This window comes from Penicillium diatomitis (genome assembly GCF_028827545.1).
Source record: "Penicillium diatomitis strain IBT 30728 chromosome Unknown utg000017l_segment0_segment0, whole genome shotgun sequence".
Classification (NCBI taxonomy): Eukaryota; Fungi; Ascomycota; class Eurotiomycetes; order Eurotiales; family Aspergillaceae; genus Penicillium; species Penicillium diatomitis.
The window spans coordinates 428,598-452,515 of NW_026623190.1; the positions used below are offsets into that span (position 1 = coordinate 428,598).

The 23,918-nt window shown below is 46.3% G+C and overlaps 7 protein-coding genes across 7 annotated transcripts; 2 read left to right on the forward strand and 5 right to left on the reverse strand.

The window, feature by feature from the left end:
* Positions 1-202: 202 nt before the first annotated feature.
* Positions 203-2,138, reverse strand: N7539_009488 (D-3-phosphoglycerate dehydrogenase; the record flags this gene model as incomplete). Its single annotated transcript, XM_056939083.1, has 7 exons — positions 203-231; positions 319-400; positions 463-521; positions 585-627; positions 721-1,310; positions 1,448-1,755; positions 1,852-2,138. 7 exons carry the CDS (start codon positions 2,136-2,138, stop codon positions 203-205), a joined length of 1,398 nt encoding a protein of 465 aa, XP_056785805.1.
* Positions 2,139-4,156: 2,018 nt separating this feature from the next.
* Positions 4,157-6,179, reverse strand: N7539_009489 (serine--tRNA ligase SES1; the record flags this gene model as incomplete). Its single annotated transcript, XM_056939084.1, has 7 exons — positions 4,157-4,327; positions 4,457-4,825; positions 4,900-4,990; positions 5,080-5,501; positions 5,597-5,806; positions 5,880-5,950; positions 6,047-6,179. 7 exons carry the CDS (start codon positions 6,177-6,179, stop codon positions 4,157-4,159), a joined length of 1,467 nt encoding a protein of 488 aa, XP_056785806.1.
* Positions 6,180-7,101: 922 nt separating this feature from the next.
* On the reverse strand, positions 7,102-7,952 carry rhbA (Rheb family small GTPase rhbA; the record flags this gene model as incomplete). Its single annotated transcript, XM_056939085.1, has 4 exons — positions 7,102-7,341; positions 7,428-7,556; positions 7,660-7,799; positions 7,898-7,952. The coding sequence occupies 4 exons, from the start codon at positions 7,950-7,952 to the stop codon at positions 7,102-7,104; spliced, it is 564 nt and encodes a 187-aa protein (XP_056785807.1).
* An 831-nt stretch (positions 7,953-8,783) lies between these two features.
* Positions 8,784-11,387, reverse strand: N7539_009491 (WAPL family protein; the record flags this gene model as incomplete). The annotated part of the gene is made up of 2 exons (XM_056939086.1): positions 8,784-9,062; positions 9,126-11,387. The coding sequence occupies 2 exons, from the start codon at positions 11,385-11,387 to the stop codon at positions 8,784-8,786; spliced, it is 2,541 nt and encodes an 846-aa protein (XP_056785808.1).
* Positions 11,388-12,576: 1,189 nt separating this feature from the next.
* Positions 12,577-13,514, forward strand: N7539_009492 (uracil phosphoribosyltransferase; the record flags this gene model as incomplete). Its single annotated transcript, XM_056939087.1, has 4 exons — positions 12,577-12,731; positions 12,812-13,170; positions 13,230-13,401; positions 13,463-13,514. 4 exons carry the CDS (start codon positions 12,577-12,579, stop codon positions 13,512-13,514), a joined length of 738 nt encoding a protein of 245 aa, XP_056785809.1.
* Positions 13,515-13,932: 418 nt separating this feature from the next.
* On the reverse strand, positions 13,933-14,456 carry N7539_009493 (transcription elongation factor 1 family protein; the record flags this gene model as incomplete). The annotated part of the gene is made up of 3 exons (XM_056939088.1): positions 13,933-14,102; positions 14,167-14,305; positions 14,385-14,456. The coding sequence occupies 3 exons, from the start codon at positions 14,454-14,456 to the stop codon at positions 13,933-13,935; spliced, it is 381 nt and encodes a 126-aa protein (XP_056785810.1).
* Positions 14,457-15,486: 1,030 nt separating this feature from the next.
* rps1 (40S ribosomal protein eS1) lies at positions 15,487-16,689 on the forward strand (the record flags this gene model as incomplete). Its single annotated transcript, XM_056939089.1, has 5 exons — positions 15,487-15,500; positions 15,652-15,736; positions 15,814-15,839; positions 15,938-16,439; positions 16,546-16,689. 5 exons carry the CDS (start codon positions 15,487-15,489, stop codon positions 16,687-16,689), a joined length of 771 nt encoding a protein of 256 aa, XP_056785811.1.
* Positions 16,690-23,918: the final 7,229 nt, after the last annotated feature.

Consider the following 23,918-nt stretch of genomic DNA (forward strand, 5'->3'; position numbering starts at 1 on the left):
TCTGCGTGAAAAGATATCGAGCGGGAAGAAAGTATAAACCAAGAGAGACCACCTAGTTGAGAGGGTCTTGGACTCTCCGCATCTGCTAAAACTTTTTCGTCAAAAGGGTTCGAAGAATGGCTGATCATCCTCCGAGTATGTCAAGTTGAGTCTTCATTTTGTACGCGGAAAGGGAAAAAAGAGAATAGACAGTGGTCGCCATCTAGTAAAGGATGCGGGTCATGATACGAGCTGAGATGGAAGATCGACGTGTCAGTATGGTCACAGTGAGATATCAAGAGATGTTTTTTAAAGTGCATGTGTAAAAATGGTGCTTACAATTTAGGCTCTCGAGGCTGGAGTAGAGTTCCTTGATCTGCGTGGTGTTGACGTCGCTGATATCGGCCATCAAATAGGCAACCTAAAGGATTGTTGATTTTAGTGAGCCCCAATTTTGCAACGGAGTAAAACGCAGTGACTTACGTCGCCTCGGCTATCGGTCATCTGCTTGTCGACGTTGTGGTCACCGAGAATCTCGTTGACTAGAATGGATGTTAATTGACTGTTATAAGAGCCACATCTCATCTGGACATGGGGTATCTTACCTCTGCGCAACACACCGGGAATGTTCTTGTGAATATACACCACCTGCATATTATGTTAGAGCTTCTGTCTCAAACCAAAACGCACACTCGCAATTCGACCCGCAAAAGCTGAGCATTTGTATGAGGAATTACTTACCCGAGCATGGCTGGGCTCGTCAATGGTCAAGGAACGCAAAGACACTTCGGGCATGTTTACGGCACCCTGGGTAGATCCCTCGTTGACGTAACGGGTCAGTGCCGTGGCCACCTCCACGCCGATGGCACTCTGGGCCTCCTCGGTGGAACCTCCAATGTGGGGGGTCAAGATCAAATTCTTGAGTGCACGGAGATCGGTACCCCAAGAGTTCAGGTCGTTGTTGAAGTAATCACCGTTACCGGCGGGCTCGTTGGGGTACACGTCCAACGCGGCACCGGCCACTTTGCCGCTGCGCATGGCCTCGATCAGCGCGGGGATATCCACCACGGTACCACGGCTGGCATTGATGAGGTAGCTGCCCTGCTTCATCTGTTCGAACTGCTGCTGGCCGAACATGCCCTTAGTCTCGGGCAGCTCGGGGACGTGACAGGTGACAAAGTCGGCCTGGCCCAGAAGCTCCTCCAGAGAGCCGACCTGGCGAGCCGTACCCAGGGACATCAAGTTGAGCACATCGTAATAGATGACTGACATGCCCATGGACTCTGCCAGAACAGACAATTGCGCACCGATGTGACCGTACCCCACAATCCCTGAACATCGAATTAGTCTTGCTTGTCCGGGGCTTTTGATATGTTCCTTCTTGCAGGGAATAGTTGAAGACAAGTGCGGTGATGCTCTTGCGAGGGCCCATTGGTTAGTCCATAGGTATATCTTATTCTTCACTTACCGAGGGTCTTGCCACGAATCTCCCAGCACTTGTTGCTGACCTTGTTCCAGGTGCCGTTGTGCATTTCGCTGGAACGATCGCACAACTGACGGGCCAGACAGATGATCTCCCCAATGACCAACTCAGCGACACTGCGAGAGTTGCTGAAGGGGGAGTTGAAGACCGCGATACCCTGCTCGGCGGCATATTGAAGATCAACCTGGTTGGTTCCGATACAGAAACATCCAATGACGATCAGGTTCTTGGCCTCCTTGAGGACTCGTGCGGACAGCTTTGTCTTGGAGCGGATACCAATCACATGCACGTCGCTGTATGAAGAAAGTTGGTCAACACGAGCTCCCTCTTTGGGGACGAAGGCCTGGCCTGGAGAGTTGCTGTTGCCGCGACTCGTTGCGTGAACTTACCGAATCTTCTCGATCAATTGGTCCTCGGGCAGAGAGGACTTGAGGAATTCCACCTGGTAACCCTGCTTCTTTAGGATATCACGGCCGGCCTGATTGACATTCTCGAGGAGCAAGACCTTGATGTCCTCAGTGGCAAAGGGCTTCAAGTGCTTAGCATTGACGGCGGAATTTGTGCGATTGAGAGCGGAGGTGTGACTGGAAGGTGAATGGAAAGAGGCGGAGGGAGAAGTCGACAAGTGCAGGGGCAGCTCGTCGCTGCGAGGACGGATATCTCTGGCCGACGTCATGGTGGGGTGTGGGTGAGGGTTATTGACGAGAGGCGATGGGATTCACGAGGGGAGGGTGAATTGGGTTGTAAGAAAAGCACAGTCGGGGAGGGGTGAGAGACAAGAGGAGAAAGAGGGACAATATGGAGGAGGAGGCAGACAGCGAGGGGATTAAATGAGGAAAAAGTGAAGAAGAGAGAGGAAACTACCCAAATGGGGGCAGTCGGTATGAAATTATGAATCACCGGGGATGAGTAACTTTTGGGCGGAACGCGGGTGGGCTGGAATGAGGTGATTGCACCCACCTTAGCTAAGCTTGTTCCAGCAATTGAGTGTCATATGTTCAACCGCAGCGAATTGATCAAGTCTCATAATATGACTATTGCCAGTAAGACGTCTCATCTTGTGGGAAATCATTGATTTACGGTCTTCATGACCAAAGATCGTGTATCATGTGAAGATACATACAAAGTTACCACGTAGTCGTACTCATAGTAGTACCCTAGGTTGTAGTCCACTACATCAGTAGTAGTAGTGAGTCAGTGACTACACAAGTACACATGTCTGGCCGCCCGGCCACCGAGTCCAACTCCGGAATCGGACCCTCTTTACGACGAACGCAGCCAGATCGACTGGATTGAAAGCCAATGACACCAGTGGCCTGTGATGAAATTCGGCAGGAGCTCGGCGATTGACTGTTGGAAGCCCGGAAATTCCACCTTCAAGTTTCAACAAGAAACTGGGGAAATTCTCGGTGTTTGCAATTTGTTCTCCCTAAGAATCGACCTTAAGCCCATACAAGGTACTTTTGGCAATACTATTTACGATATGCTATTTACTACAGTATTTACTATTTAGTAAATTAGTAGTAGCTCCCGTCTAAATGGCATGACTCATCTTTAGCTGCCGTGAGCGACGTGCTTGACATGGGCAGCCCATCTAGCAGTGTAGTCAATACTAAGTACTAGACTTAAGACTAGAAGAAAACCGACATTTATAAGTTATGGAAATTCTAATACATATATAACCTAATTGATCTCAATCATTCTTCACCTCGGATCGTTTTACCATTATACAGAAGTTGATCTCTTTCTTGCACGGTCCCCAAGATTTTCTGCTTCTTCAAAAAAAAAAAAAGAATTTGGAGGGGCAATCGCGGGGTTAAGTGATCTTTTTTCTCTCTTTTCCTTTACCCTCACATATTTCCCACTTGAAGCCGTGGACCAGTCTCAAGTGGGGGAATCCCGAAAATGCAGAAGACAGGGAGGAGGCAAGAGTAGGACACTTTTCCAGGTCTTGACCATGATTCACAATTATCCGGTGGAATCGATGTAGTTACAGCACATTGCACTTGCAGTGCTGTTCCCGACTAGTAAATTCATCCGGGAGGTGGGGTGACGTAAGCTGGTTTAGAATTACTGGACTTGGGATGGCGTCGGCCGTCGAGCGGTCGGACAATAAATGGATGTACTTCGATAGTGGAGTACTGTGTATGTCACATGTTCTATCTGATATTAACGCCGACAACGATGTAGTGTACGCGAATAAACAATGGCCCAGCAAGAGAGTCTGAGAATGTTGAATACAAGCCTAAGTGCTTGGTTAATTATCCGTACAGCATCTGGCGAGATGCGACTGTAGTCCGTAACTCCGTATAATTATATAGTAATACTAGTACTGTATGGCGTATGCGGATCCCAGCCTGACTTCAATTAAAGCACGGGGCCTGATCGCTGACCGATCGTCGATCACAACGTTGGTGAGGGACTAGACGTGACACGGCGCGTTTCCTGGTGTCCTCAAGCCAGACTCAAGGGGTGATCAAGTGCCTTGTTCAATAAAGATGTCTATTTTTACAAAGGCCTACGCTCGGTCTGTTCGAACATGGCTAACTTTCCACGGTATCATTGGACGCTCGAATGTGATGAAAAAATAAGTTTTATATGAACAAACCTCGACGGACTTCAGTACCAAGATGGACATTCACATCGAGACGGACATCGTGTGTCGCCTAGGTCAGATAAATGTGGTGTCCGACCTCAGACCGTCAGATTCTGCATCTTCTTGGCGGCGTCCTCGGCACCCCCGGCAGACTTCTCCTTCTTGTTCTTCTGCTGGGAAGTGGAACCCTTGGGGAGCTCCTTGACATAGGGCAGGAACTCGGGCTGGCCGGGGATGTACTTGCGCAGAACCTCGGGGACCTCGATACCCTGTTGGAGAAGAGGAAGACACACAGATCAGCAAACATCCACGCGAGAACTTAAAGAAGGGGAAAATGGCAACTCTCATCTTTCATATAAGATAGAGATGTGATGTGAAAAGCGAGGGGTGCAACTTACATCCTCACGCTGGTAGTTCTCCAGAATGCAGCAAAGAGTACGCTCTGTGGCACACAAAGTGGCGTTCAGAGCGTGCACGTAGGTCTTCTTTAGGTCGGTCGCCTTCTTCACGCCATAGCGGATCTCCAGAGCACGGGACTGGTAGTCGAGGCAGTTGGAGCAAGAGACGAGCTCCTTGTACTCCTTCTGGAAGGGGAACCAAGCCTCCAGATCGTACTTCTTGGAAGCAGCGTTATTCAACGCACCGGAGACAATGGCCGCCACGTGGTAGGGGAGCTTCAAGGATTGGTAGAACTCTTCAGAGGTGGCCATCATATCTTCAAAGGCTTGCCACGAATCCTCGGGCTTGGTGAGAACGAATTGTTCAATCTATACCGGCCATGTATTAGAGACCGAGACGTCACACAGAGTATATGAAGGAGCCAGGGAAATGTCAGTCCTACCTTCTCGAACTGGTGGACACGGAAAATACCCCAAGCGTCCTTGCCGTGAGCACCGGCTTCCTTGCGATAACACGTGCTGTATCCGGCGTATCTAGATAGAGAATAAGCGGTCAGCCGTCATATACAGTGACAATTTTTGATTTTTCTTTTCTGGTGTCATTGTGTCACTTGAGTCCTTACTTAATGGGCAGATCCTTGTCCTGCAACCACTCGCTGTCGTGAAGAGCAGACAAAGGCTGCTCCGAGGTAGCGATGAGATACTTGTCCGTCGACTGCTCTTCGCTCTCGGTGACCTTGTACAGCTCCTCGTCGAATTGCTCCAGCTGGGCTGTCTTGGCCATGAGGTCCTTGAGCATGAATTGAGGGGGCTGGTTGGGCGTGTAGCCCTTGTTGAACAGGAATTCCAAGCCGTAGTTCACCAGGGCCAAGTTGAGGAACAGGCCGTATCCAGTCAAGCAGTATCCACGGTGACCGACGATCTTCACACCACGCTCGGGGTCGTATCCATCCAGACGGGTCAGAACTTCGTGGTGGGAGAGGCAGCCGGGTCGGTCCATGACAGCATCTGTGGGGGTCCAGGTCTTGATAATCTCGTTGTTGTCCTAGTGAGCGCTCGATTGTTAGTCTTTCTTTTCCGGAAGACCCTCCCAATTCGACTATGAGCAGGTATGAATGCGAGCATGCATCTTGAGCCTACCTCATTGTTGCTGACGGGCACAGACTCGTGAACATAGTTTCCGATGGTACGAATCTTGCGGTCTCGCTCCAATTCCTTCTGGGTGGCTTTGTCCTCGGCCTCCTTCTTGCGCGTTTCAAGTTCCGCCTTTTGCTCCATGAGCTCGGTAGCATCCTCCTTATTCTGCGGAGTAAGGTAAAGAAGGTCAGCGAGAATTCTGTCTTTTACTTTCTAGTGGAATTGAAATTTGACATGCGCTGAAGAGATGTCTTGAACATCACATGCAAGAATTCAAGATCCATACCTTCTTCTTCATGCCAATCTGCTTCAGCAGGGGGTTTAGCTGCGAACCAAATTGTGTCACCTCATAGCGCGCTGCAACACCAATTGTCAGTCACTTCAGTGGCAACTGAGAAGGAAAGGTAACGAGATTATCTCAAAAGCGTCGGCCTTTCGGACGTCCAAACTTACCGCGCCGAGCCTCCTCATACAATGCAATCACTTCATCGACAGCTTCCTCAGGGGCAAAACGCTTGCGCTGGCTTTCCTTGATCTTGTTGGGATTTCCGCCGCGCTCGGCGATAAAGTCATTGAGGTCGAGCATGGTTGAGGTATAGAGTGCACGAACAAAGCTGAGGACCTGTGAGTGAGTCAAAAGTCCGATTCGTTGTGGAGGGGTAAAATCCCAAAAGTGCGCGCGCGGGGCATTACTTAATCCATCAGTTGGGTCCGGCGGGTGAAACGATCGGTCCATAGACTCCATACTCCATACTCATAACTAGTGATAGTGTTTTAGTACAACATCATTATCTTTAGCAGATTTACAACCCAACAAACAGCGCTCCTTCAGCAGCTGCTGAGCTTAAGGCCTGTGCACCGGACAGTTTTTGTTTTACATGAAAATTATTTGAACATCGTCCAGTCTCGTCACATGCTGATGATTCCAGAGCGAGACGATTTGCGCATTGGGCCTCCGAGGCCGCTCAAATATTCTATGCTCGTCGATTGTCCAAAACCCCAGATCCCATAGCCCCAGAAAACAGAAAACCACACGCGACTAAACGAAAAGAGAATCAAAGCAGTCAAAAGCCAATCATTATGTAAGCAGAAACAAATCGTGCCATCGCGTGCCAAGGCAGAGCGAGAGAAGAAAAGAAGAGCATCGCGTTGCAAAATCCATCTCGGTCATGGACATAGGCGGAAGAGGTTAATAATGAAGTCGAGGAACCAGCGACGGCGAGCACAGGACACCTGACGAGTCGAAGAATCCCAGCCTCGAGATCAACTGAATACGCGTGAGGAGGCACGGGCGGGAGACGGTGTAAACCGCGCGCTGGGTCGGGACCGTCGCTAACCTCGAAAACAGTCGGAAGGACAACCCGGTAAATTCGCCGGGGATAAGTCACGCTTCACACAAGTACAGACAGAAGTGGCAAATGTGATTTGTCGACAGGTGAGACCTGCGCGGCTGTCGACAATCGTCTCTGCGTGTGGGAAAGTGAAACATCAGCCACGATCGTAGATGGTTACATCATGGCACATTTGTTGTTTCCAGTGGGCTGTGATGGGTTCTGGGACTTCTCGATCTCGCCGATGATGAGATCGAATGCTTTGGCCACGTTGAAATCGAGGAAGGCACTGGCCTCGGTGAAGCCACAGCTAAATTCTTCTGCCAATTGGCGACCCTCGTCGAGAGTGACTTGTCGCTGATCACCCTTTAGATCGCTCTTATTCCCGACAATCACAAGTGGTACCTGATCAGCGCCCTAGATGAAACCAAGATAGTATAAGCACGTCTGGATCGCAACTGCACGAGGAAGAATGCCCCTGGAAGAAAATAAACAGAACATACCAAGTGATTGAGAATCTTATCTCTGATGACCCTCACCATGTCAAAGGATTGACGTGAAGTGACCGAGTACACGATGATGTAGCCATGAATGCCAATGAAGTGCTTGGAGTTCAAGATACTGTATTCATCCTATAGTGGCAATGAAGCGTAATGAGTAGATTGTCCGAGAGAAGAAGAAGAAGAAGAAGAAGAAGAAGAAGAAGAAGAAGAAGAAGAAGAAAGTATATTTTACCTGTCCAGCAGTATCCACGATCTCAGTTGCGTAATCCTGGCCATTGTGTTTAATTATCCTGCTAAAGGTATTCTCGATTGTTGGGTAGTAGCTTTCGACGAAGTGTTGCTCGACAAAGCGGACAGTGAGAGACGATTTGCCTGGGTATATGAAGATCAAAAGGTCAGAGAATGTCGGCCCAGGTTTAGCAGAAATCAACCCCTGCCAACGTAGGATCGCGCTAAGTATGATCACATACCCACGGAACGACTGCCGACAATCGCAATCTTTCGCTGCTTGGGAGCGGCAGGCATTTCAAGGCAAGGGCAGCCTGCGGGGCTGCGCGGAGAAGGTATTGAAGAACGTGGGTAAAAGAATCAAGTTCAAGATAGTGAAGGTGGCCCGAGAAAGAAGAAAGGGATTGAAGCACTAGTGAAAGGAATTGGCGACGATGACCACTCCAACCGCGGGTGGCAAACTTTCCATGAAGCCCCGGAGAGCTCATATAGCAAACACTGCAAACAGTCGATTAGATAACGCCACGATGGGATCCACCATCCAGCAGGAGGCGGGTCGCCGCGTACTTGTGCTGCTACTCCTGCTTCTTCAGGCGAATTGATCGACGAATGAAAATCATAAATGATTCAAAATTAGAACATACGTGCATGTTCTCGCCTTCTTGTAATATGTAATTCTGCATTTGTACTGCTTGGCAGCCCTATTCCTCAGTGACAAGATTCGGAAAGAATCTTCTGCACACTTTAAAAAAAGCGGTCGTAACACCACATACATATATACAATTATACATTAGTTCTACAATATACACTATACCTGAGTATGCACTGATACACTTGAGCCACAACCTGCTTAGGGCCTCATATCGCCGAGATCCAGCTAGAACAAATACTTCGACCAGTTGATTTGAATCTATTTACGAGAAGAACACAGTTAGCTGACCTACATACTGTATATAAAATCCGAGGAGAGCCACTCCGTCTGTGGGCTTAAGATTCGAAACTCCATTACGCTATAAGACCCTCAATCGTGCCCTGTCATATATCTATGCGCACAGACCCTATAGGTAGCGCAGACCTTTCATCTCGCCATGAGCCCTTTGCCAACAAGCATCCAGAGATCATCCCTCATCATTCATTATCAATGCGTAGAACCTCGTTGATGAGATCCTGAAGTCGTAACAAGAATCCACCCGCCTCTTTTTTTACCGACGCAGATTGTATTTCCTGCTCTATTTTCCGATGATGAAGCAAAAATTCGTTCACGGTAGATATGATGCTCCCTAGTCCCTGCGGCTTGAGCGATTCTTTGACTCGAGCGCGCGCTTCGCCATCAAGGCAGAGTGCCAGGAGAAGCACGGCCAGATACCCAACGGCTACGTTGTGGTGGACTTCCACCACAGAACGAGCCTAATGAAATTCACAGTCAGTAATCTATCGTGACATTCATGTCAAAGTCGTCTGAATACGGACCTGAGAAATGGAATCAACATGTGTCAGAAAGAGACGCAACAGCTGATCAAGGATTGAAGTATGCGTCGACGTCGATCGAAGAAACATCTTTCGAGACATGGCACTTTTCTCAACCAGATTGATCAGTGCTCCAAGAGCCAGAATCACTGTGTTGAGAGAGTTGTTCTCCTGTGACAGGGTATCTTCGGTCACGTGGCCAAATCGGGCGACCGCGACCGCGGACAACTTGTCGATCATGTCGGGGATTGCGAACTTGTCGCAGAGTGTCGGTTTGCTGTTGGTCACATTCAAGAGAACTCGAAGATAGAGTGTTTGTATGTGCTGGCGCTTCGGATCCGAAACCTTCTCCACTTGGAGTAAACTGTGCAATTCAGAGAAGGCGCCAAGAGCATCGCGCTCATCGTCTTGGCTCTGATTGTCAAGGACGCTGTAGGCCTCTATTATAGAAAGCCCTAGAGCCAGATACTGATATCCATCATGGATGCGAGATGCCGTGCTTTCCATCAAATCTTTTTCTGAGAGCAGAATGTCCATCACTTTCCGCAGAGTCGGCATGGGGATGCCTTCGAGTAGCTTGCCCTTGCTCTGAAGAGCCGAGAGAGCCAAAGTAAGACAATGGAGTGCCAGTAGACAGGGAGAAAGCAGCAATGCAGAGTCATCAGGGAACAGCAATGTTTTGACCCTTTCCATAAGAGTTTGCACGGATGCCTGAGTAGCCTTGGATAGGTTGTTCTCTCGATCTCGCGCAACTGTCCCCAGGTCTCGTCGGAGGGACAGAAGTTCCGGTGAAATTTCGAGTAACCTTGGCAATGCAGTGGATGCAAGGACATGTGGGACTGGCCTCCCAACGCATGAGAGGCCAAACGCACATAGTGCAAGCGAACCATGAACGTTTCCCAGGCCCTGAGTGAGGCTTTTGACGAGTCTTTTATCGAAACTGCACTCGGCAAATTGACGAGCTGATTTTGAGTCGAGCAGCTTTCCACAAAGCTGAATTAGGGCATTGCATCGACCCGAGGCCGACATATTCGGACTTTCTATATCTTCAAAGATAGACTCAATCGCACCACGGTATCGTGCATTCCCTCCTGCTCGGCGAAGCTCATGAATACTTCGAATAGACCCGTCTTCCTGATTTAGCTCCTCGACCTCAATAGGGCGCGGTTTTGGAAGGAAGCTGCCCAAATCCAGCGATTGCGAATTCGGAAGCGCGCTCGCTTTCGGATCGCCTGAGCCTGACAGACCAGCTGACAGGGCAAGGTCGTCTAGAAATGAGCGTTGACGCGCATATGTGACTCTGGAGCTGGTGATGTGGTGTGACGCTGTCAAGGTCGGATCTTGCTCTTGACTCGTCGAGGCAATTTCTGATCGCGCAATAGGTGAAGGTGCTGTGCTCGATCTATGGGAACTGTGAGAGGTAGAAGGCGTCGACAGCTGGCTGATATCGCCAGTGACCGAAGATGCATCAAGTGACCGTTCCGGCGTACCGAGAGTGTCGATCAACCTCTTGCGACTGGGTGTTGTTGGCACCACGGAGGTTTTCAACAAGGTCTGTGAACTCGCTGATCCACTTTCCACCCGCGGACTTGCGCCTAAAACCCCGAGTAAGCTGTCGTTAGGTTCTGTCGGAGTGACAATCCTCTTATTCGCCGTCTGAGTCTTGACGTGTATTGGGTCTTTACTCGTCGTTGTCGTCGTCGAGGAAGTGGAGGTTCCTTGCGGGCTTCTGACGGGCTTGTGTTGTAGTGGTAATTGCCTTGAGCCTTTTTCACGTGGCTGAGAATATACCCGGCGCGGTTCATCTTGCGATGCACAGGCTGAAACTGGCTTGATATGGGAATCAATTCGAGGCTCTTTAGTCACGGCTGGGGCCGGTGCGGCATTCTTCACGTCCGCTCCTTCAGCAACGGCCTTCTTTTGCATAGACAGATTATTGTGCGATGGTGCAGGCCCCCGCTCGGTATCGTGCCCGTATCGGCGACGCTTGCGCTGACTTTCGCGCCACGCATTCTCCTCATCCGACGAGGGCAAGTCGTAAATGCTGTCATCATGAGAGATGCGCGACTTGCTCTGGATGGGCGCTTTCTCTACGCCTAAGAGCCTGCGATGACGATCGTTGCCAGGCGTCTCGTTTGTCGACGAACGCGAGAGTGTAGAACGAAGCTGATCGGTGCGCACCGTAGCCGCTTTCGAAGAGGATTGTGGTCGCGTAGTTGAGCCATAAGTGACAAGACGTCGACTTTTCAGTCGCGATTGATCCATGTCGTAGATGAGGGCAGCGCTCGCCTATAGCATTTCAATCGATCGTTCAAGGGATGCACGGGAGACGGCGAAGAGCAAGGCGCACGTGGCGAGGCTGGGTAATGTGCAAGAATATGGAGACTTCAAAGCGCCGATGATCAACTCAGGACTATGCGAAAGAGAACTAAGACACAGTACCTTGAACTGATTAAAAATATCCAGGTGTGCGTAGAGTGCTAAGTGAGGCAGCCAGATAGCCGCAAACGCTCTGTGTCACGTCACGTTCGAGCGCAGTCTGACCCGGGCAGTCTCTCAAGCATGCGGTCGAAGTGAGATTGCACGGCAGCCTTGGGGTGGCACATTAGGACATTCGAGGAGATCAGTTGTACATGAATTGAAATCGAAGAAAGGGATTGTCTCCATCTGATTCAAAGGCTTATTCAGCGAGCGTAGGCACTGCGCAGCCTGCAGCAGGCAAGATGCATGACACGGGATGAGCGAAACGGAGCGCCTCGTAATCGATAAGGTAACTGGATAAGAGATAAGCCAGTATGGGGAACCGCAAGACGCGGGGGCCGTTCGAGTCTCGCCCCAAGTGAGCTGAGTGCTACTGCACAAATGACAAACTATAGCTACCAAGCTGTCCACATAGTTTTTGTAGCATAGAAAAAAGTACCTACATCGAGTAAGGCAGTCTGCTTTCAACCATGCATTATGCCAATAATGAGGCATCAACACCAGATGTTATTCAAGGTAAGTTAGGTACCTGGGGCAGTGTACATGTGATTTCCACTCTCATGACTCGGCGGATTAGCCCGGATTGACCTATTGAAGAACCTTTGCCTCGATCCAGACTCACATGTGAGCTGGTGAAAAAGGCGATCTGTATCGTACTCAATTGGCATGCGGAGGACTAGCCCCGCGGGCCTGGCGATAAGTTAGGTAGTTAGCGTCGATTAGTACATCTCGGGAGTCAGGTCACGATAGTGTTGATAGTTCGATACGAGATAAGAGACAAAAAAGTTTCTCCCCGCTTCCTCCGCCTCCGTCAAGTCGCGTGCTTCACTTCTCCTCACCAAGGGACTAAAACCCCGCCTTGCAGCACCTTGTTTGGTCTTCAACACTCCCTCCTTTTGTTATTTGGGTCTCTGAAATAAACACTAAGCTCCTCGCCATTAATTCTAACCATCTGTTGCTCAATCTTTCTACAATGGCCAGCAAAGAAGCCGTCCCATCTCCTGCCCAGGGCGTTGGTCCCACCTACCGAACCGATGAAGAGAAACCTACGGCCACTGTGTCTAAGAAAGTGTCTTATGAGAACGTTCATGTCCTTCCTCAAACACCTCAGTTGATCGCTCTCTTGACGTGAGTCAAATGTCACAGTCGCATCGTGGTGACCAGACACCAAGTGAATTGTTTCGCTGATTTGCTGCTGCAATCAACAGAATGATCAGGGACAAGCGGACGGTTCGTGCCGACTTTATCTTCTACTCCAATCGAATCATCCGTCTCTTGGTGGAAGAAGGCTTAAACCACCTTCCTGTAGTTGAACAATCGGTCACTACCCCCGTTGGTCGGGACTACCTGGGTGTCAAATTCGAGGGCAAAATTTGCGGCGTCTCCATCATGCGCGCCGGAGAGGCTATGGAGCAGGGTCTTCGGGATTGTTGCCGATCTGTCCGTATCGGCAAGATTCTCATTCAGCGTGATGAGGAGACTTGCATGCCCAAGCTTTTCTACGACAAACTTCCTGCTGACATTGCGGACCGCTGGGTTCTCCTCTTGGACCCCATGTTCGCTACTGGTATGTTCAAGCACATTCAATCATATCACTAAGTTTATGCTCGCTGACGTCTTGTGTAGGAGGTTCCGCAACTCTGGCCGTAGAGGTTTTGATGCAGCGGGGAGTGCCTGAGCACCGAATCTTGTTCCTGAACCTGATTGCAAGCCCCTCCGGTGTTGCAGAGTTTGCGGAGCGATTCCCCAAGCTTCGAGTGGTCACCGCGTTCATCGATCAGGGACTTGATGACAAGAAGTAAGGCAATTTCCGGGACTTCTTCCACATGGCACCATGGCTGACTGAAGTTGATAAATAGGTACATCATTCCCGGTCTGGGTGATTTCGGTGACCGATACTACACCCTTTAGGAAACCGGTACTTGAATTGAAAGGCCCATATATCCTAGAGAGCTCTCTATTCTCAGGCATGGCCGACTTCGAAGTGCACAGGATAACGTTCATCTGCGGTCTACGATGCTGTCCGGAGGAACTTCCCTCGTGGGGGGTTCCACGCGCTTCTTCCATTCCGCGGCTGCCAATCATCATCCTGTGAAGCCTCTCTCCCTCGCGCCGAGATAGTCATTCTCGGTGTGTACGATTCGACCCAGCATATTGGCGCATTGGCTCATGTTTGGACATTGAACGATTGTCTTTGGAAGAGATCCCGTCGCGGTCGTCGAGCTCTGATAGCACACAATCGAAACGGAAAATGGAAAATGAAAACAAATTATATTGATACCATGTCCTTGCGCCATTCGCCTCCTTTGCCCGTACTACCATGTCCTACTCAGTAGTCATCTTCGTCCTCGTATGATTCGCCGTGCCCGGCGCTTGCCAAGCTGTCTTTGCCTGTCCCTCTTGACCCGACTGGGCCGTCATATTGGTTGGCAGTGTCCTTCGCGACGGCATCACAGGCATCCACCCAATCCGAATAGACGTCCACAGCGGCTGACAGGTCTGCAGATGACGCAGGATCGAATTAGCAAGGATAGCAACTTGTCAGATTGATTGTCACACGTACAATTGATGCCGGTTTGGAATTTCTGTCCGCACATCTTGCATGAGAGATCGCCCAAGCCAAGCTTCTTGTCTAGCTTGACAATGACGGAACTCTCGTGATTGCAGAAGAGGCAGGGAAATGTGGTGGCAAGTGGTTCGCGCTGAATATGTACATATTAGCTCTCTGCACACATCTGGATAATTCGTGAGACTTCAAGACTCCTAATTGATCGAGCGAACCTTTCGCGGCCCTTGGGGCGTTCTGCTAGACTTCTTGCGCTTTCCCTGTGATTTCGAGTTCGCAGTTAGCATTTGCTACTTTGGAGGGATAGCGTCGAGCGTGACAAATTTTTTGAAGTTCGCCCATGATGAGAGTATCAAACACTGATACTAGTGATGAGTGGAAGGCAACTTCTGGGACTCACCATTCTTAATTGTTGGGAACCTGTAAATGAGATACGCAGACAATGACGACGAAAAGTTCGCAAAAGAGGATGGAAGCTTAGTCCGCGGAGAGTCTTGCAGTGAGGGGGTGGCTCGTGCGGAGACTTGCGTAGGCGGTAGAAGTATGTGTGATAGCCCTCCAGATAGAGGATGAAGCTGCTGGGTTGAACAAGATAACATTGCTGACTGACTTGACCAAATTCCAGATTATGGGGGCCTTGACATTCATTTCATTCTCTATGATCTCCTGCGACTTCTCGTTGTTCGGATCAGTGTATATCTTCTTGTTTGTCGTTTGCCGGGCTGTACTATTACTGTGTCGTCATGAGACTCTCAGGAAGAATGAGGCCGATAGTATTCTGCCAGTGTGGATCCCCAACGAATTTACAGTTGATCGTGTACATCTGAATGCTGCCAAGGCAATGCTGAAGCACATTGGACTGATGCGAGACCTTGAAAGGGACGTAGATCGGCCAGGACTAGAGAATTATGGAGCCTTGTGTAGATCACAAAAGCAATGTATCGGCTCTTGTGGCTCTATCAAGAAAGTACAATCACCATGATACCATGAGCTACGAAAGCCCTTCATCACGTGGACTGGTGACAATAATCGACTCACTTATCCCACGTGACCTTGAAGTTGATCGTCGCATTGATTGGCTCACATGACGGCACCCGTCCCGAGGGCTACGAAAAGGCAGAACCAGATCACGTGCCGCTCGTGTTATGTCAGCGGTAGGGCCCGCGTTGGCTCGCTTAGCCGATTTTTCTGTGGGTTTTGGTTTTCCAACCCTCCCGTCGACTAGTGCAGCGTGAATCTCGAAACCCTCCGAGCGCCGTGGTGCGATACCCTTTGTCTGTCTTTTTTACAACACTCAGATAGACCCGACTCGCAAACATGGCTGTTGGAAAGTATGCGCTTTCTCCCTCAATTGCTCGCCAGCATCACAATCATCACTGTCAATCTGCATTTTCAACATCTTCCACGAAAATTGCCCTCGTCGTCACCATCTGGCCGAAACATTCATGGCGAAAGCAGTGGCTGATCAGCCTCGAATTTTAGGAACAAGCGTTTGTCTAAGGGCAAGAAGGGTATCAAGAAGCGCACCGTCGACCCCTTCACCCGCAAGGATGAGTACTCTGTGAAGGTCAGTGGTCCATCGCAAAGTCTCGCGTGTTCAGCGATCTTGTTTCGGAATTTTTGATTAATACTGTTTCTCTACAGGCTCCTTCCACCTTCCAGATCCGCGAGTATGATTCTCACCTTTCCTTCGTGTCCTTTTTCCTTGCCGCATCGACCGGTCGGCAATGCTCGCGTGTGAACGTCGAAGACTAACGGATCTCTAAAGTGTCGGCAAGACCCTGGTCAACCGCACTAGCGGCCTGAAGAACGCCAACGACTCCCTCAAGGGCCGTATCTTCGAGGTCTCCCTCGCCGATCTCCAGAACGATGAGGATCACTCTTTCCGCAAGGTCAAGCTCCGCGTCGACGAGATCCAGGGCAAGAACTGCCTGACCAACTTCCACGGTCTGGACTTCACCACCGACAAGCTCCGCTCCTTGGTCCGCAAGTGGCAGTCCTTGATCGAGGCCAACATCACCGTGAAGACCACTGACGACTACCTCCTCCGCCTGTTCGCCATTGCCTTCACAAAGAGACGCCCCAACCAGATCAAGAAGACCACCTACGCCCGCTCGTCTCAGATTCGCGCCATCCGCAAGAAGATGACCGAGATCATTCAGCGTGAGGCTGCCAGCTGCACTCTGTCCCAGCTCACCCACAAGCTCATTCCCGAGGTCATTGGCCGCGAGATTGAGAAGTCCACTCAGGGCATCTACCCCCTGCAGAACGTGAGTTTCCCTTTCACCGCTACCGTTCGATTTTTCCAGGCGCCAGGACTGCCTGCTCTCGTCCACGCCATGAATCTTTGCTAAACGATTTTCTTCTCTTTACCAGGTCCACATCCGCAAGGTCAAGCTCCTCAAGGCCCCCAAGTTCGACCTTGGTGCTCTCCTTGCCCTGCACGGCGAGTCCTCCACCGATGACAAGGGTCAGAAGGTCGAGCGCGAGTTCAAGGAGCAAGTCCTTGAGAACGTTTAAATGGTGTTTTGATTGTTCGGGCGGGGTGTCGAATACTGGTCAACCATGACGATTGTCTTCTGAGCGAACGGAAAACATGAAAAAGTCCATGACATGTATGACAGATTTTGCATCACCCGCATGGAGGGGATTCCGGTTGTTCCTGTAGGGTGACCAGTCAAGCCAGGACAGCCAAAAATTCAAATTAGTTTGCAATGATTCGACGGTTTACATTCTCACATCTTTTCAAGTTTCCCTGTATACTACGAATATCGGTTCCATCATGGGAATCGGCTAGACACAAAGAGCCTTCAATACCCTTGGTACTTCGTTTTGACTGCCTCTATCCTAAGTTCATCCTCCAAAATCGGTCTATGTAATGCGCCTTTACACATCCCTGCCCTCTTCAACGGCAATGCTTGCCTTCAACCTGGAGGCATCCTAACCTCCACTGTCAGGACTCAGACTCGCCTTACCAATGTTGTATCTCAAATGTCCACCAGTCGCACTGCGCCATAGTCACTTAGCTGCTTATGCCTGGTTTATCCAGTATCCCGTACCCACCGTGGGGGCTTCAGACCTGCTCTTGATTCGTGATATGCAGCAGGCTCGTTCGAGGGTCTCCACCGCGAGTCCCATAGCACAGCAGTGACAAGCTTGCTTGGCTTGTCAAGCCGGGCCTGGCCAAGATGGGACATGGCGAACACTGGCTTTCGGCAATTCTCGCTCTGAACCTGAGCATTATGAGTACGAAACACTGAACTTGCGCAGTCGATCCTGTCATACCCTCGTGCTTACACTAGAAGAATATCAGCATGTGCAAACATTAGGACCCTATCATGTACTGATATGGTGGTTGGCGCAGGAGATACTGCTGAGAATCGAGTAGTAGACGCCAAGCGTTCTTCCTTTTAAGCACGACCTTTCTATTGCAATTCGAACAGAGACTTCGCTCCATCCGGTATATCACAATCAGTCAAGAATTACCACACCTCCAGGTCTTATGGTCGACAAAATAAGGATATGAGACAATCGCTACACGCGCTACAATCCCAAATACGGCAGCTATCGTCTCGTGCGACGCCTCGCTATGAAGTCCGGGAAGCTACTTCGAATTTTATTTATACAGATAGTAATCCATGTGCGCCCCAAATGGCATAAGAGAGACCCTCTAGGCAATTCGTTTTATTATAGAGATCTGCATTTATCATATTTCACCATCTTCTTTCTGGTCCGTGACGTCTTGGTTTCAATCTAATGCAAGGATTCATACAATATACTGCAAGAGCCCGAATGATAACGAGGCATTTTTAGGCATCAAATCTTTGCAATGGGCGACATAGACAACTTCGACAGCCGAGAAACATTCCATTTCTCGCCAGCCACCTCTAGCATCTCCAAAGTGATACAGCAATGGCTAGCTTTGAAGTTGATTAACCTGAATTCAAAAACGTAAGCTTGTATCTTCATCTTTCCACACGCCACTTGCCTATTGATTGCTCTTGACTTGACTGTGTAGATTTGAGATCTACGAAGATCCCATGCTCAAGTATGCCATATACCTTACCTACGTTCTTGTGTCGGCGCGATTCAGCCACGGAAGCATGAATAGCGATTCCTGTGAGCAATTAAGTGCCCCGCAAAGACAACTGGTTGGTACTGAGATGGAGACTCGTGTCTGCGCATCATGCACAACTTAGTTGCTCGCACAAGCCTGGCATGAAAAACCGGTGACTCTGATCTGTCCGGAACTCACGAGTATAAGTACTTCGAAGTCCGAACTCGGGTCTCTCGATTGTCTTCTGCAAACCGTAGTATGGTGATATGGTCAGGATGGTTTTCAAGATAAGTACTGATCAAATCAGTTGCAGGGTTTGCGGCTTCAACGGCCGTCAAGGTGAGCGCGTACACAATGGAACAACCTGTAAACACACGTAAGCTGAGGATTTTTTTTAGCGTAAGCCTGTTTTCTCTTAGAGGAATGCACTTGTTGGAAAGAATAATCCGTAGTGTTCAACCGGGTGAGACCGAATGAGCATGTTCGGGGTACTTGAACATGGGACTGGCTCGACGACACGTGAAAGAGTACAGTGAACACCAAAAGAGCCTAGGTGCTGGAACTGGGAGCGAGATCCTATATGTTGTTCTAGAGTCAGCAATTGATGCCGACGGGGTCTTTCATTGTGGTAGGTTAAAAGCATGTATCTTCATCATATTGATCTTTCTAGGATATCATTTCTAGATGTTTGCATAGCATGTGATTCTGCCACTCACCACAGTTCATAGCTTAGGTAGAATCTCTCCCCCTCAGCAATCTCACTCCTCATCCCTCTCACACTTCGATACTGCTGCCCCTACTGTAGCTGTATCTCCTCAGCTTATGAGCCCTGTCTGGCGCGTAAAGTGAGGTTTTTACACTTCCTCACTGCCTAGGCACTAACTTGCAAAGTAACCAAATCGAATCAAAACACTGCATACGCAGCTTCGGCGCAAAGCCAACCCTTTCGGCGCAAAGTCGCCTGGGCCCAAGGCCCCTGCGCACCAGCGCATACAAAATCAAAAATATCAAAAATCCCTACTGGCTATAGAAAGCTACTGATCCGCAGAGGATCCTTCGAAAAATCAACGATCGAATTAATACCTTCGATTAGTATTAACTAAAATATACTATATTCGGTTAATTTAAGCGTAAGCAAAAAGCGTATTATTTTAAGTATAAACGCCTGAAAATTAGCTAAAATAGTTTACTTCGATATAATCAAGGCGATCGATGCCCTATTAAAATAAGTTACTACCCTTTAAGGAAAGGAAAACTACGAGGAGTGGAAAAGAGGAATCGAATATATATCTCGTACCCTAAATAAGGACATTTAGCCTATTAGAATAGGCGCTAAAAGATACTCCGTTTAAGTACCTAGAGAAGCACTAGATATCGATATTATTCGCGAGTAAATCAGAGCTTAATGTGGTAGCTTCGACCTATCCTGAGACGATATTCGAGCTTAGCTCAAGAAAAATATCGAAGATCTAAACAAGGAATTTGAATAGTTTAAAGCGAAATATTAGATTGTAATCTACCTTATCTACTGTTGTACGCCAGTCAGGAAAGTTTAAGAAGGACTCATAAACTCTTATTCAACTGTCTGCGTGGTAATCGAGGATCTCAAGAGCTGGAGGGGAAAAAGAGAAAGAAGAAGAAGCTACAGTACATCCCAGGTTTTTAATGTGGTGCGCGTGCTTAACGGCATCTTCCTTGGTGCGCGTGGTTCACGGTATCTCCCTTCCGATACTGATTTCTTCTGCAGAAGAAATCCAAGTTCGCAGTCCAAGTCCGCTCAGTCCCGTCAACGCGTGGTACACGTGGTGGGTGTCCCTGCCTTCCGAGACTGATTTCTTCTGCAGAAGAAATCCAAGCCCACGCTCGGTCACGTGATCACGGTCGATCCCTTCCGCTACTGATTTCTTCTGCAGAAGAAATCCAAGTCCGTAGCTCTCTCATGTTCTTAACATTTCAGACTTCCGATCGCCTATCCTATTATAGGTTATAATAGCGCTTTAAGAGAACCGATTATATACGCCGTTAAATTAACCTTTATAATCGATAGCTATATATAACTTAAGTAATCTATATTAGTAACGGAACTAGGAAGAAATAATATAATTCTCGGAAGAGTATAGTTCGCCGAATATAGTATACTGCCAGACTATAGAAGTTAATATTTAGTATAGCCTAGCTAACCTACTCTGAAAGAAGAGGTCTAACGATTAGTATTAAGAGAAATCCCTCGTACTATCCTTTAGAGACTAAAGATAGCAGACTCTTCGAAATATTAGAAGGATATATAATAGCGAGATTAACGCTTCGAGGAATAAAAAGATAAGACTAAGAAGGTAAAAAGAACAGAGTAGAAAGTCTTAAGTCTTAATATCACCGCGATCGGTAGACTTAGATTTCACTGTTATATATAATTAGTAGGAATATAATTCTTTATTATATTACTAGCTTAAATCGATAGGATTATTAACTCTAAAGTAACAGACGCGACTATATCTAAAGAACTAGATATTAAGAAAATTATACTAAAGGTATATCACGAGTTTATAGATATATTCTCTAAGATCGTCTTAAATATACTACTACTATTAAGAGGAGTACCGGACTATCGGATCGAACTTAAAAATAACTTCTTTAAGTAGCTTAACTATCTACTTTATAAGATAACAGAAGAAGAGTTACGCTTCACGAAGTAGTATATACTATAGAATCTAGTAAAAGGTTTTATAGTACTATCTTCCGCGCTATATATATTACTAATTTTAATAGCGGTTAAGCTAGGTAGCGGTCTAAGATTCTACGTCGATTACCGTAAGCTAAATACTTTAACTAAAAAGGATCGATACCCCCTATCTTCAATTAATAAACTACTCTAACGGATTAGTAAGGCTAAATAGTTTACTAAACTAGATATTTAATAAGGATTCTATAGAATTTATATATATCTAGATTTAGAAGATCTTATAATCTTTAAGTTAAGATAAAGGTTATATAAATATAAAGTTCTGCTATTTAGATTAACTAATAGACCGGCTATATTCTAACGTTATATTAACTATATATTAGGCGACTATCTTAATAACTTCTATACTACTTTTATAGATAATATTCTAATTTATACTAATAGTAACTTAAGATAGTATTAAGTATATATAAAGATAGAATTATAATAGTTAAGAAATATAGGCTTATAAGCTATACTATATAAATACGAATTCTATACGAAAGTAACTAAATTTCTTAGCTTTATTATTAGTATATAGGGGATCAGAGTTAATCTAGTAAAAGTAGACATAATCCGAGTATAGACGCTATCTAAGACTATTAGAGGAGTATAATCCTTCTTAGGTATATATAACTTCTACCGGAGGTTTATTAGGAATTATAGTTATATTATAAAACTACTCTAATATCTTATAAAGAAGGAAACGTCTTTAATATAGAATTAGGACTACTAATCCGTATTCGAAGTAGTAAAGATAAACTTAAGCTCTATACCGGTACTAAATTACTATAATCCGAGCGTACTAATATACCTAGAGATAGATACTTCCGATAGTTATTTAGGTATAGTACTATCCTAGGAAACCGAGGGGATATAGTATCCGGTAGCTTTCTTTTTAAAGACTATAGATTAAGATTAATAAAAATATAATATATATAATAAAGAAATACTAGCTATTATTAAAGTACTTAAGGAGTAGCAAGCTAAACTAGAAGATCTATAATAAACTTAACCTTTCGAAATCTAGATAGATTATTACTCCTTATAATATTTTATAATAGGTAAGAAGCTTAATATTTATTAAGTATATTAGGCCGAGATACTATCGCGATACTATTTTATTATTAAATATTATAATAGTAGGAGTAATATAGTTACGGACGCGCTATTAAGAAAAGAAAAGATACTTAAGATATAGAACTAGTCGGAATAGATTATAATTCTAAGAGATAAGCTAGAAGAAGGGATCTATCTAGAAATCCTTAGCCGAATTATATCGATTAGTTAAATCGGATCCTTAAATATCGTTAAGCGAATCTTATAAGTAAATAAGAGTTATAAGAGCCTCGGATAATATCGTAAGAAAGTAGATATAAGGGATAACTCGAGTAAGTAGTTATTAAGATAAGGTCTTCTCCTCTAGGAAGGAGCTCGACTAGTAGTTCCCTATAATAGTGATTTACGAGTAAGGCTTCTAGATAAAATTTACCGGTAGCTATTAGCTACCTATCCGGGCTTAGATAAAATATATCGAATAACCGCTTTACAATACTACTAGCCGGAGCTATATTAAGATATAAGGCGATATATTAATAACTACTAATTATATAAGCGAACTAAAGTATAGAATGATAAGATACCTAGCGAGTTAAAACTACTCCCGATCCCTAGCTAACTATAGTAGTATATTACTATAGATTACCGCTTCTTCCTAAAAGATAAGTATAGCTATAATATAGTTATAGTCTTCGTTAATCGACTTACTAAACGGCCGATTTTAATTTCTTACTATAAGGATATTAATATAAAGAAAACCACGCGAATCTTTATTAACTACGTCTATTATTAGACTAGGATACTAGATTCGATCGTCTTAGACCGTAGAGGCTAGTTTATATCTGAACTTTAGATAGAATTCTATAAAATCCTTAATATTAAGAAGAAGTTATTGATAGTATATTACCCGTAAACTAATAGCTAGAGCGAGATTACAAACTAATATATAGCTTAACGACTATAGCCTTTTATAAATTATTATTAAGATAACTAGTCCGAATATCTCTTAAAAGTAGACTTCGTAGCTATAGTACTACTATAAGAGACTACCGGTATTTTACTATTCTATACTAAAAGAGGCTATAAACCTAGAGTATTATTCGACTAGGAAACGCCGAAAGAGCTTAATTAGTAGTAATATATTCGATCTTAACTTTATTAAGAGGATACTTTAGAACAAGTTTAGGTAGTACGAGATTATACTAGTAGCCTAAAAGAGATCTAGGAGCGAGTCTAATAGAAGGCGACTATAGCTTAAGATCGCTATAAGGAGTATACTAACCGGTATTATAGATCTAAAGATTCCGGTATTAGAGATATAGTCTACGTAACTTTAAAAAATTAGAAGACTCTATAATCTAGTCGTAAACTTATTATTATGAGTATAGTAGTACTAACCTAGGATAAGAAGAGAGGATAGGATATAGGAGGATAGAGGACGTATACCATACCTACTACGAATACTACGTATACCACGCGTACTATCTTAAAACTTAGGATAAACCATAGTCTCTTCCTTTTTCTTTTTCTCCTCTCTAGCCTTTGAGATTCTTAATACTACGTAGCTAAGTTAAATAAAAGTTTCTGAGTCCTTCTAAAGCTTTTCTATTCTCGCGTATAATATTATCTTAAAGGCTCTCTCTTTTTCTTTTTATAATCTTTTTTTCGAAGTATTAGCCAGGTAGCGAGGTACTATATCCTCTAGCTATCCTAATATCTTCCTACGTAAACTAAACCGAAATAACCGAACAGAAACGAACTATACTAAAGCTATAATAGCGTAGTTACACGAGCGAACCTTCTTAGTAGAACGAACTCCTTATAGAACTTTATTAAATTTTAGCTACGAAGATAATAAATACGAACTCGAAACCCTAGAATAGCTACTTAAGTAGATTTCTAGTAATACTCGAG